This window comes from Bos indicus x Bos taurus, chromosome 15, assembly GCF_003369695.1.
Source record: "Bos indicus x Bos taurus breed Angus x Brahman F1 hybrid chromosome 15, Bos_hybrid_MaternalHap_v2.0, whole genome shotgun sequence".
NCBI classification, from domain to species: Eukaryota; Metazoa; Chordata; class Mammalia; order Artiodactyla; family Bovidae; genus Bos; species Bos indicus x Bos taurus.
This window is the reverse complement of record NC_040090.1, coordinates 5539527-5560561: the sequence shown is the minus strand read 5'-3', so window position 1 is coordinate 5560561 and position 21035 is coordinate 5539527. Positions and strand designations below refer to the sequence as shown.

Sequence of the window (21035 nt, the reverse complement as noted above, 5' to 3'; positions counted from 1 at the left end):
CTAATGTGCACAGCAAGGGTTCAATAAATATTTGTTTGATGAAGGAATCTGTAGTAGGAGTTAATAGTAAGTAATGGATTTATACATGTTTTGATAGTTGGTGTATTGATATACATGTTTATATGTATAGTGTATTAGGCATCACTGTAATTTATCTAGCAGAGTATTTCTTTCTGTTCTCTTTGTTAAATTTTGATTGTTAGAGCTTTGAAAATAAGGATTTCCTATGCTTGATAAATCCTTTTGTGTTGAACATCTATGAAAGGGTTTATGTTTTAACCCAAGTTTTCTAAAGCTATAAATTTATAGAATATGACTATGTTAAATTGTATGTGGAGCAGAATTTTGAAGAATAAAAAAAATCAATAAACAAAACACCATCTTGAAAGAAAAATGACCCAATATGTGCACTTTCTTAGAAGCAATTAAATACTTTCATGGTTACTCTAGGGAATGTGTCAGAAACTGTTATCCTGGAGTATAGCTTCTTTTCAAATGTTTATCTGTTTCTTATAAAGTAGAGAGTTTACAGATAAACAGAGCTGAAGGACAAGAGTACTTGAATTCTGCTGAGTTTATGTTTTGGGGAAGCCGACATAAGCTTACCCTTAGAGAATGGCCATTCAGTACCAGCCCTTACTCATCACCCATTAGGTTTCAGGCACTGCAGACATGCCAGGCACTCTGGGAAGTGAGGAATAGCTTATCTGTCCTGGTAGGTACAAGGGCGCATGCATCTCCAAGGACTTATACACACCTCACTAAATTCCCTCCATGTGATAGATATTTCTTGATCATATTTTTTTCTTTCCACAGTTTGACCTGCGGGTTGGAATATAAATTCTCATGGAAGAGGGAATAACTCTTGCCTGTGTATAGCACTTCTTAGCTTTCAAGATATCTCTGAAAATTGCAATTTGTTACCTCACAGACACAGAGTAGGGCTTGGGAAGCATGGGCCACTGAGGTGACTCAGTCCAATGGAGTTGGAACCAGTAGGAGAATCCAAATCTCATGTAGACAGCCTCCACATGTCTCATGCAGACAGTGTTTTCCTGACAAATTACACATCAAATGCGGGCCTACTGATGTGTTACCGGTGGCAGGTACTACATGTCTGAAGAGATGCAAAATACCATGGGGAAAAGAAGAAAGACTTGAAACGAGTACAGGGTAAAGGTCCCAAGGGCACAGTGACTATTTTGTTCTAAGAAAGTCAGATCCCAAGGCTTTCTGATTAATGAGTATCATTCTTGATCCCGGGAAGCTGTGGCTTACTGAATGGATGTCCTCAGGCCTCCCAACAATGTGACAGAATTTGTCCTCCTGGGACTCACACAGAATCCACACGTACAGAAAATACTCTTCATTGCCTTTCTGTTCATTTTCCTCTTCACTGTGCTGGCCAACCTGCTCATTGTCATCACCATCGCCCTCAGCCCCACACTTTCTGCTCCCATGTACTTCCTTCTCACTTACTTGGCCTTCTTAGATGCCTCCTTCACATCTGTTACCACCCCCAAATTGATTGTTGACCTACTTCATCAAAGAGGAATCATCTCCTGGCGAGGATGCTTGACTCAGGTCTTTTTGGAACACTTTCTGGCAGCATCAGAGGTCATCGTCCTCACCGTCATGGCCTATGACCGCTATGTGGCCATCTGTAAGCCTCTGCACTACACGACCATCATGCGACAGGGGCTCTGCCGGCTCCTGGTGGTGGTGGCCTGGATAGGGGGGATCCTGCATGCCTCAGTGCAGATTCTTTTCTTGATGGACTTGACCTTCTGTGGTCCCAATGTCATTGACCACTTCACGTGTGATTTCTTCTCCCTGTTGGAACTTGCCTGCAGTAACACCTACATACCTGGAATGGTGGTGGCAGCCAACAGTGGGGGCATGTGCTTGCTCATTTTTTCCATGCTGCTCATTTCCTACATAGTCATCCTGAGCTCCCTGAGATCCCACGGCTCTGAAGGACGACGCAGAGCTCTCTCTACATGCGGCGCCCACTTTACAGTAGTGGTGCTCTTTTTTCTGCCTTGTGTGTTCACCTACACACGCCCTGTGGCCACTTACCCTGTGGACAAGTGGGTGACTATGTTCTCTGCAATCCTCACTCCCATGTTGAATCCTATCATTTACACAGTGAGAAACGTGGAGGTGAAAAAAGCCATGAGGAATCTGTTGAAGAGAAGAGTAGTTTAGGTTGTTCAGAATGCCAATAAAGTGATGATTTATATACATAGGGATGATTAAGTGTGAGTACTCAGTTGGTAAGTCATGTCAGACTCTTTGCAACCTCATAGACTGTTACCAGCCAGACTTCTTTGTCCATGGGATTTCCAGGCAAGAATACTGGAGAGGGTTGCCATTTCCTTCATCAGAGGATCTGTGAAACCCAGGAATTAAACTAGCATCTTCCGCATTGGCAGGCAGATTCTTTACCATTGAGCCACCAGGAAAGTCCATGTTGTTTTTGTTGTTCAGTCACTAAGTTGAGTCTGCTCTTTGCCATCTCATGGACGGTAGCATGCCAGGCTCCTCTGTCCTCCACTATCTACTGGATTTTCTAAGATTCATGTCCATTGAGTCAGTGAAGCAATCTAACCATCTTATCTTCTGCTGCCTCTTTTCTTCTTTTGCCTTCAATCTTTCCTATCATCAGGGTCTTTTCCATGAGTTGATCCTTTCTATCATATTGCCAAAGTACTGGAGCTTCAGCTACAGCATCAGTTCTTCCAGTTAATGGTTAGGGTTGATTTCCTGTATGATTGATTTCATTGATCTCCATGCAGTCCAAGGGACTCTCAGGAGTCTTCTCCAACACCACAGTTCAAAAACATGGATTCTTCGGCACACAGCCTTCTTTACACTCACATCTGTACATGAGTACTGGAAACACCATAGCTTTGGCCATATGGACATTTGTTTGCAAAGTGACATCTCTGTTTTTTAATATGCTGTAGGTATGTCATAGTTTTCCTTCTAGGGAGCAATTGTCTTTTAATTTCATGGCTGCAGTCAAATTCTGCAATGAATCTATCTGATTCTGATATTGACCATATGGTGTTGTCTGTATGTAGAGTCATCTCTTGGGTCATTTAAAAGGATGTTTGCTGTCGCCAGTGTATTTTCTTGACAAAACTCTGCTAGCCTTTGCCCTTTTAAATTTTGTACTCCAAGACCAAACTTGCCTGTTATTCTGAATATCTCCTGACTTTATACTTTTGCATTCCAATCCCCTATGATAAAAAGGATATCTTTTTTTTGTATTAGACCGAGAAGGTCTTGTAGGTCTTCACAGAACCAATCAACTTCACCTTCTTCAGCTTCAGTAGTTGGGACATAAACTTGCACTACACTAATGTCGAATGGTTTGCCTTGGAAGCAAACTGAGATGATTCTGTTGTCTTAGAGATTGCCCAAATACTGCATTTCTTACTCTTTTTTCTAGCTCTGAGGGCTACTCCATTTCTTCTAAGATTCTTGTCCACAGTAGTAGACACAATGGTCATCTCAATTAAATTCAAGTCCCTTTTAGTTCATTGATTCCTAAGATGTCTATGTTCAATCTTGCCATCTCCTACTTGACCATATCCAATTAACCTTGAACCATGGACCTAACATTCCAGGTTTCTATGCGATATTTTTCCTTACAGCATCAGGCTTTACTTTAACCACCAGACGCATCCACAATTGAGTGTCATTTCTGCTTTGGCCCAGCTGATTCACTCTTCCTGAAGCTATTAGTAATTGCCCTCTGTGCTTCCCCGGTAGCATATTGGATACCTTCTGACGAGGGGGCTCATCTTCTAGTGTCATATATTTTTGCCTTTTCATACCATTCATGGGGTTCCCCTTGGTAGGTTGCCATTTCTTCCTCCAGTGGACCACATTTTGTCAGAACTCTTCACTATGATCCATCCATCTTGGGTGGCCCTGCATAGCATGGCTTATAGCTCGCTTATAGCTTCACTGAGTTGTGCAAACTGCTTTGTCAAGACAAGGCTGTGATCCACGAAGAGACTGAATAAGACTATAACTACTTTATTAAATTGTCACTATCTCTGTCATGAAATCTATTATTTGAATATAATACTCATGCAAGAAGAAACTTTCATATGATATTACCCTGTTTTATTAATTACTGCGTCTTCAGTCATAGCATATTTTGTGTATTAATATAGGTAGTAGTACCCAATTTAATAATTGAATAAATATTTAAACACTATATCTAAATTGGTGGTAAATTTTTATATATAGACCAAACATCAAGGCAGAGTATATTGAATACTAAATAAAAAAGGAGAAAAACTTAGAATGACAAGTAGAAAAATACATGATAAATTCATCTTTGCTGAAGAAAAACAACTAGTCTGGTACTTAGTTCTTAACTGTAAATAAACTGAAAATAGTTATAAAATATTTTATCTTCTATCACTGTCACATCTTCAGTTCAGTTCAGTCACTTAGTCGTGTTCAACTCTTTGTGACCCCATCGACTGCAGCACGCCAGGCTTCCCTGTCCAACACCAACTCCCAGAGCCTGTTCAAAATCATATCCGAGTTGGTGATGCCATCCAACCATCTCATTCATAAGTTACAGACCTTAATCAGTGATACGGTTTAGTAGTGTTTTTACACAGGTGGCTGCGACAACCGGTGCGCTAAGCGCAAGCGGCTGCGACGACTGGCATGCTAAGCTGGGCTGAGAGGAGCCACTGCACGTCCGAGGTCAGGGGCAGAAGCTGGAAGGACCCCATGCCCGAAGGGCGGTGGCCAAGAGGAGTTACCCCACATCCGAGGTCAGGGGCAGCGGCCGAGAGTACCAGACTGTGACGGTGCAGGAACGGCCGAGAAGAGCTATCCCGCATCGGAGGTCGGGGGCGGGGGGTGAGGCCGAGAGGAGATAGCCAGCATCCGAGGTCAGGGGTGGTGACGAGAGGAGTTACCCCACGTCCGAGGTCAGGGGCAGTGGCTGGGAGGAGCTACCCCATGCCCCTAAGCCTGAGGCCCAGGGAGGCGGCCGGGAGGAGCAACCCAGGCCCGAGGCCAGGTGCAGTGGCTGGGAGGATAAACCCCACATCCAAGGAGCCGTGGCTGTGCAGGCGCAGGATGGCCTAGAGGAGCTATCCCACGTTGAAGGTCAGGAAGGGCGGCGGTGAGGAGATACCCCTGGTCCAAGGTAAGGAGCAATGGTTGCACTTTGCTGGAGCAGCCATGAAGAGATACCCCACACCCAAGGTAAGAGAAACCCAAGTAAGACGGTAGGTGTTGCAAGAGGGCATCAGAGAACAAACACACTGAAACCATACTCACAGAAAACTAGTCAATCTAATCACACTAGGACCACAGCCTTGTCTAACTCAATGAAACTAAGCCATGCCTGTGGGGCAACCCAAGACGGGCGGGTCATGGTGGAGAGATCTGACAGAATATGGTCCACTGGAGAAGGTAATGGCAAACCACTTCAGTATTCTTGCATTGAGAACCCCATGAACAGTATGAAAAGGCAAAATGATAGGATAATGAAAGAGAAACTCCCCAGGTCAGTAGGTGCCCAATATGCTACTGGAGATCAGTGAAGAAATAACCCCCAAAGGAATGAAGGGATGGAGCCAAAGCAAAAAGAATACCCATCTGTGGATGTGACTGGTGATAGAAGCAAGGCCCAATGCTGTAAAGAGCAATATTGCATAGGAAGCTGGAACGTCAGGTCCATGAATCAAGGCAAATTGGAAGTGGTCAAACAAGAGATGGCAAGAGTGAACATCGACATTCTAGGAATCAGTGAACTGAAATGGACTAGAATGGGTGAATTTAACTCAAATGACCGTTGTATCTACTACTGCGGGCAGGAATCCCTCAGAAGAAATGGAGTAGCCATCATGGTCAACAAAAGAGTCCAAAATGCAGTACTTGGATGCAATTTCAAAAACGACAGAATGATCTCTGTTCATTTCCGAGGCAAACCATTCAATATCACGGTAATCCAAGTCTATGCCCTAACCAGTAACGCTGAAGAAGCTGAAGCTGAATGGTTCTATGAAGACCTACAAGACCTTTTAGAACTAACACCCAAAAAAGATGTTCTTTTCATTATAGGGGACTGGAATGCAAAAGTAGGAAGTCAAGAAACACCTGGAGTAACAGGCAAATTTGGCCTTGGAATACAGAATGAAGCAGGGCAAAGACTAAGAGAGTTTCGCCAAGAAAATGCACTGGTCATAACAAACACCCTCTTCCAGCAACACAAGAGAAGACTCTATACATGCACATTACCAGATGGTCAACACTGAAATCAGATTGATTATATTCTTTGCAGCCAAAGATGGAGAAGCTCTGTATAGTCAGCAAAAACAAGACCAGGAGCTGACTGTGGCTCAGACCATGAACTCCTTATTGACAAATTCAGACTTAAACTGAAGAAAGTAGGGAAAACCACTAGACCATTCAGATATGACCTAAATCAAATCCCTTATGGTTATACAGTGGAAGTGAGAAATAGATTTAAGGGCCTAGATCTGATAGACAGAGTGCCTGATGAACTATGGAATGAGGTTCGTGATATTGTACAGGAGACAGGGATCAAGACCATCCCCATGGAAAAGAAATGCAAAAAAGCAATGTGGCTGTCTGGGGAGGCCTTACAAATAGCTGTGAAAAGAAGAGAAGTGAAAAGCAAAGGAGAAAAGGAAAGATATAAACATCTGAATGCAGAATTCCAAAGAATAGCAAGAAGAGATAAGAAAGCCTTCTTCAGTGATCAATGCAAAGAAATAGAGGAAAACAACAGAATGGGAAAGACTAGAGAACTCTTCAAGAAAATCAGAGATACCAAAGGAACATTTCATGCAAAGATGGGTTTGATAAAGGTCAGAAATGGTATGTACCTAACAGAAGCGGAACATATTAAGAAGAGATGGCAAGAATACACAAAAGAACTGTACAAAAAAGATCTTCACGACCCAGATAATCACGATGGTGTGATCACTGACCTAGAGCCAGACATCCTGGAATGTGAAGTCAAGTGGGCCTTAGAAAGCATCACTATGAACAAAGCTAGTGGAGGTGATGGAATTCCAGTGGAGCTATTCCAAATCCTGAAAGACGATGCTGTGAAAGTGCTGCACTCAAATGCCAGTAAATTTGGAAAACTCAGCAGTGGCCACAGGACTGGAAAAGGTCAGTTTTCATTCCAATCCCAAAGAAAGGCCATGCCAAAGAATGCTCAAACTACCGCACAATTGCACTCATCTCACATGCTAGTAAAGTAATGCTCAAAATTCTCCAAGCCAGGCTTCAGCAATATGTGAACCGTGAACTACCAGACCTTCAAGCTGGTTTTAGAAAAGTCAGAGGAACCAGAGATCAAATTGCCAACATCTGCTGGATCATGGAAAAAGCAAGAGAGTTCCAGAAAAACATCTATTTCTGCTTTATTGACTATGCCAAAGCCTTTGACTGTGTGGATCACAATAAACTGGGAAATTCTGAAATAGATGGGAATACCAGAACACCTGACCTGCCTCTTGAGAAATCTGTATGCAGGTCAGGAAGCAACAGTTAGAACTGGACATGGAACAACAGACTGGCTTCAAATAGGAAAAGGAGTATGTCAAGGCTGTATATTGTCACTCTGTTTATTTAACTTATATGCAGAGTACATAATGATAAACACTGGACTGGAAGAAACACAAGCTGGAATCAAGATTGCTGGAGAAATATCAGTAACCTCAGATATGCAGATGACACCACCCTTATGGCAGAAAGTGAAGAGGAACTCAAAAGCCTCTTGACAAAAGTGAAAGTGGAGAGTGAAAAAGTTGGCTTAAAGCTCAGCATTCAGAAAACGCAGATATTGGCATCTGATCCCATCACTTCATGGGAAATAGTTGGGGAAACAGTGGAAACAGTGTCAGACTTTATTTTTCTGGGCTCCAAAATCACTGAAGATGGTGACTGCAGCCATGAAATTAAAAGACGTTTACTCCTTGGAAGGAAAGTTATGACCAACCTGGATAGCATATTGAAAAGCAGAAACATTACTTTCCCAACAAAGGTCCGTCTAGTCAAGGCTATGGTTTCTCCTGTGGTCATGTATGGATGTGAGAGTTGGACTGTGAAGAAGGCTGAGCACTGAAGTATTGATGCTTTTGAACTTAGTGTTGGAGATGACTCTTGAGAGTCCCTTGGACTGCAAGGAGATCAAACCAGTCCATTCTGAAGGAGATCAGCCCTGGGATTTCTTTGGAAGAAATGATGCTAAAGCTGAAACTCCAGAACTTTGGCCACCTCATGCGAAGAGTTGACTCATTGGAAAAGACTGATGCTGGGAGGGATTGGGGCAGGAGGAGAAGGGGATGACAGAGGATGAGATGGCTGGATGGCATCACTGACTCGATGGACGTGAGTCTGAGTGAACTCTGGGAGTTGGTGATGGACAGGGAGGCCTGGCGTGCTGCGATTCATGGGGTCGCAAAGAGTTGGACACATCTGAGCGACTGATATGATCTGATCTGATCTTACACAGAGGATGAGATGGTTGGATTCCATCATGGACTCAATGGACATGAATCTCAGCAAGTTCTGGGAGACAGTGAATGACAGGGAAGCCTGACATGCTGCAGTCCATGGGATTACAAAGAGTTGGACATGACTGAGAGACTGAACTGGACTGAACTGAAGCTGGAGATTATTGAGGGAGACATTGCATGCACAGGTCACAAAGAATCGGACACAACTGAGCAACTGAACAACAACATAATTTTTAAATTTAGTGGAAAAATCCCGGTGTACTTAATTGAGCAAGAATCAGTTTTGGACAGATTCCAGTTCTCAGATTCAATGATATATGTAGTTAGAAATGAATAAATGTACAGTGATCTTCATCTCTGTTGGGGCAAAAAGATGATACCCTTTTAAGAAATGTTATAAAATTTGGGGGAGGTCCTGCATTAGCCTTAAAGCAATGCATAAAAGAAAGAAAATAAAACAATAATGTCTCCCAAAATTTCAAGTCATCTAGTCTGGCCGCACCAAAATGACAGAGTGAGAAGAACTAAGCAACTGAATGATATTTTCTATTTTGGAGTGAATAGGAAAAGCAGTTACTAAAATAAATTTCCCTAGGGAATAATCTACAGTGTAAATGATAACAGTTTTCTGAATAATCAGAGACTCCATGGAGAAAATGGAGACACAGTTAAATGAAATAAAGTATTTCTACAGATAATAATGCAGTCTGTCACACTATCTTGTCATCATGGATGAAAGATGAATTCAGAGTAACTTAAAAAGTCTTCAGTCACACAGAAGCCTCCACATCACATCACATCAAGCCTCCAAATGGTGACAAAACACCTAATATTGGGAATCTGGCTTTGCAACTGTGCAATTTTATTATGTAAAACATTAAATTATTTTGAAATAAATAAAGCTTTGATTCCAATTCTGGTTTTATCATTTAATATATTTGACTTTTGGGAAATTAATGAGATGGAGTAAGCCTCAGTAAAAGATGGAGGTTTCTGTCTTATTAGAGTAAATGTTAAAAGTGATACATTCAACTGTAGCACAGGAGAGATACAATCAGAACAAAGATTGAAAGAGAATCAATAGTTTCAGCTGCTTCAGGATAACAAACTGTTAGAAGCTGGAACAAAGGTAGACCTACCTCTCAGGAGGCTGCTGCAGAGGCCAGGATGGAGCTGGGGCAGGAATGATCAAATCAGGGATACATTCTGAAAGTAGAGACAACTCGATTTGCCAAAGGCATGAGTGAGTCATAGGAAATCAATAAGGGAGTGAAGAACACTGTGAGATTTATTGTCTGAGCAATGGCATTGAAGTGGGTACCACTTAACAAGATAGGGTACACTTTTACATTGTGGAAATTTTAATTATGTATCATATATACTAAATTGATATTCAAATGCAGATGTCCAAAATTGGAGACATGGCATGCAAAAATTTGAAAATAAGGGTAGATGTCAGAGCTAGAGACATAGCATTTGATAACATCAGCATTCGTAGGTCAGGAAATGGGAACATCCAAGTAAAGAGCCACTGAAAGATATCTCAGTGATTTCTTGTAGGATCCAAGCCAATGATCTTCTGTTCACAGTTCGATCTATTCATGCTTGATGTGTCAATTCCTTTGTGCTTCAATAATTTTGCCTTTGTGACTGCATAATGGTACACATTTCCATATAATTCCCTTTCCATCTTTATTTGTTCCATCACTATTTCTTTAAATCTGAACGAAATTCTCTGATTTCTGTTTGATGGATATATTCCTACCTTGTAACTCTTAGTATTTTGCCAATATTTTTATAATAGCTGTTTTTCCATTAGACTGGAAATTTTTGAAGCATCTTTATAGGCTATATCACTGGGGACAGGGAACTAGGCTTTTTTGAACTTGGTCATCACAATGAATGTGCCATATTGGACATAAACTGGTACATTATAGTCACGATTTGGGCTTCCCTGTTGGGGCTAGTGGTAAAGAGCCTACCTGCCAATGCAGGAGACAAGAGACACAAGTGTGATCCTTGGTCAGAAAGATTCCCTGGAGAACATAACAACCCACTCTAGTGTTCTTGCTGGAGGATCCCAAGCACAGAGGAGCCTGGTAGCTACAGTCCATAGGGTCACAAAGACCTGGACATGACTAGAATGACTTAGCACTGATACGTTGTTTTAATTGATTGGATAAAGGAAAAGATTAACTAACAATGCATTAAAAATTCCCTCCTCTTCTTTTGTAACTTATCTGGTTCTAATGCATGACTTCAGCTCCTATACAGACAAGACAGAATCAAGGAACCGTGTAACTTATTTCATCCTATTGGGCTTCACACAAAATCCACAGGAGCAGAAAGTATTTATCCAATTACCTGTCTAATATCAGAAACAGAGCTAGTGTTCACATCTGCATTCTTTAAAATCCAAATTTGATACTCTTTCAACCATTTCAAAGATATCAGAGAAAAGATATTTCAGCAGAACCTCTTTCATATCACAGAAATTTAATACTTATCTTTTCTAAATACATATTCATAAAAGTTGTTTTTATGCTTAAAAGTCTAAGAAGTTGTTTCTAAGACAGCTATATGACTTACTAGTATCAAGGGTGATGTGGACTGTTATATAGAAAGAAGCATATTACTATATAAGTGTTAGAATTTTTGCTTACATTTAGTTCCTTGAATTTGCAATCCTCTTTGAAAACCATTTTAGTAGATTATTTATAAGGAATAATAAAAACCAGATAAAAATCAATACTCCACAGTTAACAAAAGAAAGCGTTTCTCAGCTAATTTACATAACTTAGAAGGCTTTGTTGTGAATCAATTTTGGCTTTTTTCAAAAATGAAATGTGCTTCTAAAATATGAATGTGTATATATGTCACAGAAGTGTGTATAGTTCCCTTTTTGACAGAAAGGCCCAGCCTCTGATTTCAAGGGTACCATATATTTATTTTTCACTTGGGGAGTTATTGCTTTACAATGTTGTGTTAATTTCTGCTCTACAACAGTAGAGTATACACACACACACACACACACACATATATACACACACACACATATATATGCACTCCTCTCGAGCCTCCTTCCCACCTCCACTTCCCACCCCTCTAGATCATCCCAGAGCACTGAGCTGAGCTCCCCGTGTTCTACAGCTTTTCACTTTGTTGTTTTTCAGTGGCTATGTCGTGCCCGAGTCTTTGCAACCCCATGGACTATAGCATGCCAGGCTCTTTTGCCCTCCACTGTCTCCAAGAGTTTGCTCAAATCTGTGCCCACTGAGTCGTGATGCTACCTAACCATTGCATCCTCTGTCACCCCCTTCTCCTTTTCCCTTCAGCCTTTCCCAGCTTCCCACTGGCTACCTGTTTTACACATAATAGTATATTATTTAAGAAATTAATGGACTCCATGATAGAAAAATATTCAGAAAGTGTATTATTAGGAATACATGATGGAGAGCAACAAAACCACTTTTGGAAACAGGAGATGTGAGTTTTATTTAACAGTATGCAACATTATACTCTAGAGTTCTAAACAGCTCTCCCTATTTCTGTAAGTAGTTTACTTAGGTAAACTGCAAGTTGTTTCCAAGTTCTGCCTTTCTACCCAAGCTAATATGTTTATTGGCATAAATATTGTTATTTTTGCTTCTACTTCAATTAGAAGCAACACTGGAAGGCTTATGATGCCACAGCCTACCTCCCAGAACTTTTCATTCCTCGTAAACAACATAGGTGATGTCCTTCTGGGATGAAAGTTCCTTCGGATGGACTAATACAACATGAGCTCCCTCTGGACTGCTTTGCTATCCTGAGAACATGTTTCTCCACCTCTTGAAGTTCATGAATCTGCCCATAAAAACATTTTGATACATACCTGGTTTTTTTTTTCTGTGAAATTAGTCCCTAAAACTATCAAACATCAAAACAGACCTCAACTACTTTTTGATCAGCTGTGAAATGATCCATACATTTTTGTTTTTCTGCTTTCTTTCTGGTTTGCCTTTCAATTGGAGAATCTATGTTACTGTCTCTCCAGGATTTATAAACCACCTTAGGTTTGTATTCTAGAAAGAGACTGCCTGGCATAGCTCCAGAATTCTTCTTTGAAAAACACCAATACAGTATACTAACACATATATATGGAATTTAGAAAGATGGTAATGATAACCCTGTATGCGAGACAGCAAAAGAGGCACAGATGTATAGAACAGTCTTTTGGACTCTGTGGGAGAGGGCGAGGGTGGAATGATATGAGAGAATAGCATTGAAACATGTAAATTATCATATGTGAAACGAATCGTCAATCCAGGTTCGATGCATGAGACAGAGTGCTCAGGGCTGGTGCACTGGGATGATCCTAAGGGATGGAACGGGGAGGGAGACGGGAGGGGGGTTCAGGATGGGGAACACATGTACACCTGTGGCGGGTTCATGACAATGTATGGAAAAACCAATGCAATATTGTAAAGTTAAAAAAAAAAAAAGAAAATTATTTTCAGGGACAACCTTCACTGTTTTACATCTAAATCTTCTCTCTTTCCCTTTTATGCTTCTCTAAAGCCTTGGGGAACTGATTAGAGAGATTGAGGGGTTCTCAAGCAATCTCTCTACCCTGCACTGTAGCTATTAAAGTCAAGGGTGGAGGAACACTGAATGGGCCATGGTTGAATGGATTTCAGTCTTTCATGAAGTTGGGGATGGTGACTTTGTCAGTACATGCTAATTCTGTGATTTGGCTTTCTTTCACTCCAGTGTTGAAAAGAGCAAGTTCAAGACAATTCCATGATGATACTTTTGCAAAATTCATATCCCCCAGAGTTCTTTAGACAGGTTACAATCCTCATTGAAACTGTTTTGGCATCTGCTATCACAGATACTATTGCAGAACTATAATGTTACAGTGTCTAATCAGATTAGGTTTGGTCATGTGTTTTCAGTTTTCTTAAACTGTTTTCCTTCATGACACATTCTTCTCACAGTGATCACAATCACTGGGATCAGTCTAGAGTTGTCTACAATTTATTTTTCTTCTTATTAAAGAAAGCATATTTGAATATCTTGAAGTAGCTGTGATTTCACATAAAAATATTTCTGAATTGAATTTATTTGCCAAATAATTTTATATCAGTTTTATTTATTTTATTGATAACACCACCCTTATGGCAGAAAGTGAAGAAGAACTAAGGAGCCTCTTGATGAAAGTGAAAGAGGAGAGTGAAAAAGTTGGCTTAAAGCTCAACATTCAGAAAACTAAGATTATGGCATCTGGTCCCATAACTTCATAGCAAATAGATGGGGAATAGATGGGGAAACAGTGGAAACAGTGACTGACTTTATTTTTTGGGGCTCCAAAATCACTGCAGATGGTGACTGCAGCCATAAAATTAAAAGACGCTTACTCCTTGGAAGGAAAATTATGACCAACCTAGACAGCATATTCAAAAGCAGAGACGTTACTTTGCCAACAAAGGTCTATGTAGTCAAGGCTATAGTTTCCAATGGTCATGTATTGATATGAGAGTTGGACTGTGAAGAAAGCTGAGTGCTGAAGAATTGATGCTTTTGAACTGTGGTGTTGGAGAAGACTCTTGAGAGTCCCTTGGACTGCAAGGAGATCCAACGAGTCCATTCTGAAGGAGATCAGTCCTGGGTGTTCTTTGCAAGGACTGATGTTGAAGGTCAAACTTCAAACTTTGCTCACCTGATGCGAAGAGTTGACTCATTTGAAAAGACCCTGATGCTGGGAAAGTTTGAGGGCAGGAGGAGAAGGGGACAACAGAGGATGAGATGGCTGGATGGCATCACCAACTTGATGGACATGGGTTTGGGTGAACTCTGGGAGTTGGTGATGGACAGGGAGGACTGGCATGCTGCGGTTCATGGGTTCGGAAAGAGTCCAACATGAATGAGTGACTGAACTGACTGAACTGTTGTTTAGAGATATTAGTAACTAGCTTATAAGCTAATTGTGATGCTTAAAGGAAATGTATAATATTGTTCTTCAAATGGAAACTGCTCAAAATTCTTTTGCTTTTGTTCTTATTTCTAATATTATTAGAAATATATATTTTATTTCTAATAATAACACTAGAATACAATTCAAATAATTCCTATAAATTAATTTCTGTGAAATAAGAATTTTATAATAAATATTTTATTTTTACTTTTTTCATTATATTAGAAACATAAGCAGAAGATTTCTGTGGCCTATGTCCATTCATGTTTAAGTAGCATTATAATACAATATGATTTCAATCTTCACAAGATATGTGTGATAATTTTTTCTTATAAAGCCCTATAAATTCTAGTTCTGAAACATTATTCCAATTATCTATGTTATGTTACAGAGGTGTAAATTGAAACTCAGCAGATAAAATTCTTTCTAAGCATCAAATGGCAGAGTACAGTTAAGACAGTTAAGTAGTCAGGTTTGTGTGTGTGTGCGCGCTGAGTTGCTTCGGTAGTGTCTTTTTGTGGCCCTATGAACTATAGCCCGCCAGGCTCCTCTGTCCATGAGATTATCCAGGTAAGAATAGTGGAGGGGGTTGCTCTAATCTCCTCCAGAGTATCTCCCAGACTCAGGGATTGAACTCATGCCTCTTATGTCTCCTGCATTGGGTAGTTGGGGTCTTTACCACTAGCACCACCTGGGAAGCTCCCTAAATAGTCAGGTAAGGTAATCCAAAACCCATAAAATTGATGGCAACACTCAAAGTTTTATTTAAAGCTTTTCAGCAAGGAGGAACTCATCATAAATGTGGGGATCAAATATTTCATCCTCAATAATGTCATGTATAGCAGTTGAGTTCAGTTCAATTGCTCAGTCGTGTCTGACTCTTTGTGACACCATGGACTGCAGCATGCATTTATAGTAGACAAAGCAGAAAATACAGTGGAATGGGATTATCAGACTAGATAAAACTGAGGAACACCTGGTTTAGTTTTTCAGCAAACTAGATAGTTGGGTAAATGAATCTTACTTCTTCAAAGATAGTTTTAACTCCATTAAATTCCATCAGATAATTGTTCAAAAATTCCATTTTTCTCTCTCTACTATATATATATATATATATATATATATATATATATGGTTCAGACTTCCCTGGTAGCTCAGCTGGTAAAGAATCCACCTGCAAGGCAGGAGACACCTGGTTGATTCCTGGGTCAGGAAGATCCCCTGGAGAAGGGATAGGCTACCCACTCCAGTATTCTTGGGCTTCCCTGATGGCTCAGTCAGTAAAGAATCTGACTGCAATGTGGGTTCAGTCCCTGGGTTGGGAAGGTCCCCTGGAGGAGAACATGGCAACCCACCCCAATATTTGTGCCTGGAGAATCCCCATGAACAGAGAAGCCTGGTGGGCTACAGTCCATGTGGTCACAGAGTCAGATATATCTAAGCACATTTTCTTCTTTTTTTGTAGCAAAGTCAATTGTGGTTTATTTATTCCTTAATGTACATTCCTTAATGTCTATTCCTTTATACTTAATGCCAAACCCAGTTAAAATAGCATGAGTTTGTAAAAATGTATATTTTCCTCAATACTTACAATGTCACTTCACAAACATCACACAATGACTTGCTTTTCAGACTATAAGACTTACCATGTAGACTATAAGACTGGACTTTACACTATGTTCTGTTTAGATCTATATAGTCTCTTCACTTAAGTAAAATAATACTGGTTCACAAATACACAAAAAATCTCTAGGTATTTGATTAAAAGAAATCTAAAGTTGTAGGATATGAGGCTAGGTATATAGTTCTGAAAGGAGTTTGCAGTATGTGACTGTTCCTGTTTTCCTGTAACTTCCTTTTTGTTTTTGTTTAGTCGCTGAGTCATGCCCAGCTGTTTTGCATCCCCATGGGCTGTAGCCCACCAGGTTCCTCTCTCCATGGGATTGTCCAGGCAAAAACACTGGAGTGGGTAGCCATTTCCTTCTCCAGGGGATCTTCCTGGCCCAAGGATGGAACAGGTGTCTCCTGCATTAGCAGGTGGATTCTTTAACTGTCTTACCTTTTAACATATTATTACCTTTTATACTTTGAGGCCAAGTATTTTGAGAGCTAAGTCTCCCTCAGGTTTAGCCTTCAATACAGGCAGGATCACTTTCCCTCGAGATTTTTCAGTGTGTTTTGACTCTGTAAAAGTTTTGTTTTGTTTTCTTTTTTTTTTTTTAAACAAAGGGGATATTAGTGAAAAGTGAAATCAAGGAAAACACATTGAGAGGAAAATAAAGAAGGAACCACTGAAGGCAAGCTGTTGTTGAAGGCTTGGCTTTTACACATTCTGACTGATTGATTGATTTTCCCATTAGCAGGAGAGAATCAGCAACAGAGGGAGTGATGCAAAGACTGGCCTCAAAGATGCTGCTGCTGCTGCTGCTAAGTCATGTCGGACTCTGTGGGACCCCATGGACGGCAGCCCACCAGGCTCCTCCACCCACGGGATTTTCCAGGCAAGAGTACTGGAGTGGGGTGGCATTGCCTTCTCCAGGGTCAAAGATGAATGACCTTCAAATCATTAGCCTCCCTTCCAAGAACCTTTTATTGCACCAAACTCTTCTTATGGAATTTTTCATCTCCATGTTTCTGAGTGTGTAGATAAACGGGTTGAGTATGGTGACAATAATTGTGTAGAAGAGCGTAAACACCTTATCTTCTGGTAATGTTGCAGCAGGTCTAATGTAAAGAAAGATGACAGGTGCAAAAAAGAGGATTACGACTGTGATGTGGGAGCTACAGGTGGAAAGTGCTTTTGGCGGCTTTCTGCAGAATATGTGCGCACGTTATACAGAATCAAAATGTAGGAGGCCGTCAGAGCCACAGAGAGCACCAGTCCCATCAAGCCAGAATTGGCAATGACAAAAAAGCCAAATTGTGTGTATCAGTGCAGGCTAGTTTCAACAAAGGATATACATCACAGTAATAGTGATCTATTTCATTGGGGCCACAGAAAGGTAAAACAATCACAAGGAGAAAGAGACCAAGAGAATGAAGAAGTCCCCCTGCACCCGATGCCATGAGAATTGAGTGACGTCTTTGCCTGTTCATGGTGATGGCGTAGTGGAGAGGTTTGCAGATGGCCACATAGCGGTCACAGGCCATCCCTGTGAGGATGAAGACCTCAATCCCCCAAAGAAGTGTGTGCTGAAAAGCTGTGTCATGCAGTTTTTGTAGGAATGGCATTTTTCTCCATCAGTAAGTCAGTCATGAGTTTGGGTGTCACAGTGGAGGTGTAGAAGATATCTGAGAGTGCAAGGCAGTTAAGGAAGAAATACATGGGCTGGGTGATTAGCTGACTGCAAGTAATAGAAATCACGATGATCAAATTCCCCAAACAAATAGCCAGGTAACAGAATAAGAAAAATAAAAAGCAGAGGATCTGGACTTTCTTGTCTGTAGAAAGTCCCAAGAGAATAAATTCAGTAACATTATTTCTATCTTCCATGATCTGATGTTCAAGAAAGTTACCTGAAATGAAAAGCAATGAAACTGATCACTGATGAGAAAATGGAAACCTGATTTCTACTTAAAATGGCACCAATGCCTTTTAAAGACAAGTTATTTTGAGATCCACTGAAATCATTTTCATTTAATACATACAACTCTTTTTGAATATTCTTCTAAGAGCTAAGAATACAGTGATAAATTAGACAAAGTTCTAGTTTTTACATAATTTGAATTATTTTGTGAGGAAGAAAGGAATTATATTTATCAAGAATGAAAAAAAAGAGTTAATCTTAATAGTGTTAAGTAGGGTGACATCAGATCAGATCAGGTCAGATCAGTTGCTCAGTCGTGTCCGACTCTTTGTGACCCCAAGAATCACAGCACGCCAGGCCTCCCTGTCCATCACCAACTCCCGGAGTTCACTCAGACTCACGTGCATCGAGTCAGTGATGCCATCCAGCCATCTCATCCTCTGTCGTCCCCTTCTCCTCTTGCCTTCAATCCCTCCCAGCATCAGAGTCTTTTCCAATGAGTCAACTCTGCGCATGAGGTGGCCAAAGTACTGGAGTTTCAGCTTTAGCATCATTCCTTCCAAAGAAATCCCAGGGCTGATCTCCTTCAGAATGGACTGGTTGGGTCTCCTTGCAGTCCAAGGGACTCTCAAGAGTCTTCTCCAGCACCACAGTTGAAAAGCATCAATTCTTCGGAGCTCAGTCTTCTTCACAGTCCAACTCTCACATCCATACATGACCACAGGAAAAACCATAGCCTTGACTAGACGAACCTTTGTTGGCAAAGTAATGTCTCTGCTTTTGAATATGCTATCTAGGTTGGTCATAACTTTCCTTCCAAGGAGTAAGCGTCTTTTAATTTCATGGCTACAGTCACCATCTGTAGTGATTTTGGAGCCCAGAAAAATAAATCTGACACTGTTTCCACTGTTTCCCCATCTATTTCCCATGAAGTGGTGGGACCAGATGCCATGATCTTAGTTTTCTGAATGGTGAGCTTTAAGCCAACTTTTTCACTCTCTACTTTCACTTTCATCATGAGGCTTTTTAGTTCCTCTTCACTTTCTGCCATAAGGATAGTGTCATCTGCATATCTGAGGTTATTGATATTTCTCCCGGCAATCTTGATTCCAGCTTGTGTTTCTTCCAGTCCAGCGTTTCTCATGATGTACTCTGCATAGAAGTTAAATAAGCAGGGTGACAATATACAGCCTTGACGAACTCCTTTTCCTATTTGGAACCAGTATGTTGTTCCATGTCCAGTTCTAACTGTTGCTTCCTGACCTGCATACAAATTTCTCAAGAGGCAGATCAGGTGGTCTGGTATTCCCATCTCTTTCAGAATTTTCCACAGTTTATTGTGATCCACACATGTGCCAATTTAGGATGTAAAATAGAGGTAACTACAAAATTTGTTTGATTAAGTGGTTTCTAATGAAATCACAAAATTGGCGTGGGGTGTGTGGGTGGATTTTGCAGTGCTTGGTGCAGAGTCAATGTTAAATAAATATCAATTAAGTAAAAAAAATGGAAAGTGAACAATGTGGTATAATTTTGAAGGAATAATACATCGTCCTTTAGTCAGGTAATTCACAATAAAACTGAAGAACAAATCATTTTTATGAGTGGACTTATATAATCCATTTTGACTTTTAAGAGGAAATAATTCCTTCATGTGAAATACTACATGAAACTTTCATACTTCTTAAACTTTATTTGTAGCATCTCTAGGTTAATATATCTACAGCTCTGCTTTTTATATTTGTCTACATTTCTCTTGCAAGATTATCTCCCCTTTCAAAATAAATTAACATTCAGAAGTTATTTGAGTTACGTCTTATCAGACTGTAATTATAGTTGCCTAGTTTGGAAATAATATACTAAAAAGTGGGCTCCTTTAATTCCAAAATAGTTCCCCCAAACACAATACAATAAACAAGATGTAGCACTTCTTCCCTTAATTTCTTAGAGAATTCACCCACACAATATGCATGACTATATAAAAGAATCTCTTCAGTTCTCTAAAATAGAAGCAGTTATACCTGTATTCAGGTAATCATCTGGTAAATACACTATATAAGTAGGCAAGATACCTAGTTTATTCCTCCCATTCTGTTGCATAATTGTTCATTCCCTAGGATCCCAGGCTCCCATTCATAAAATAAAAGCGATTAGATAATCTCTGAAGATGTCCCCAGATTGCAATAATGTGTGACTTCTGATTCTCCATTAATTTGGGGAGGACATCTGTTTACCTCTGTCCTGCCTTCCCTTCTCTGCTTGATATATTGAGACTATAGAAAGTAACAAATACAGAGGCAATTTCATTACAATTCCTGTGCCTCAGTTTACTTCTCTGTAAAATCAAGGTAAAGACAATATCTCTTTATATGGTGATTTTTTGAATAATTAGTTTCTAAATATGAAATTTCTTAAAACAATACCTGTAAAGTACTATATATTTAATAATTATTGGCTATCCTCAACAATTACTAAGAGCTTCCCTGGTGGCTCCAATGGTAAAAATCTGATTGCCATGAAGGAGACCAGGGTTCAACCCCTGGGTTGGGAAGATCTCCTGGAGAAGGGAATGGCTACACATTTCAGTAAATATTTTTGCCTGGTGAATTCCATGGACAGAGGAGCCTGGTAGGCTACAGTCCATGGGGTCACAAAGAGTCAGATACAACTGAGCAAATAACACACACATGATTACTAACTATAACATCAAGGCCCCAGAGAAAATGTAAGTACACCATCTCAGGAATTGTATCTTGTACTATCCTTCCATGAACAAGATAGGAAATATTATTAATAATAATATCAGAAACTTCAGAGATAGTGTCGTGTTCAGCACACAGCTCTGATACTCAAATGCAAGAGTCTTCACCTCCTTAAATACTTTTTCCTTCTTCCTTAAAATAAGCATGCAGTGGAGAAGGCAATGGTACCCCACTCCAGTACTCTCGCCTGGAAAATCCCATGGATGGAGGAGCCTGGTAGACTGCAGTCCATGAGGTCGCTAAGAGTTGG

The 21035-nt window shown here is 40.3% G+C and overlaps 1 protein-coding gene and 1 pseudogene across 1 annotated transcript; one reads left to right on the top strand and one right to left on the bottom strand.

Moving 5' to 3' along the window:
• Positions 1-1281: 1281 nt before the first annotated feature.
• LOC113906058 (olfactory receptor 140-like) lies at positions 1282-2208 on the top strand. The gene has a single exon (XM_027564068.1). It carries the CDS (start codon positions 1282-1284, stop codon positions 2206-2208), a length of 927 nt encoding a protein of 308 aa, XP_027419869.1.
• Positions 2209-17054: 14846 nt separating this feature from the next.
• Positions 17055-17989, bottom strand: LOC113906057 (annotated as a pseudogene).
• Between the last annotated feature and the right edge of the window lie 3046 nt (positions 17990-21035).

Coding starts and splice junctions, on each gene's coding strand:
- LOC113906058 (XM_027564068.1), top strand. CDS start 1,282: ATGGATGTCCTCAGGCCTCCCAACAATGTGACAGAATTTGTCCTCCTG.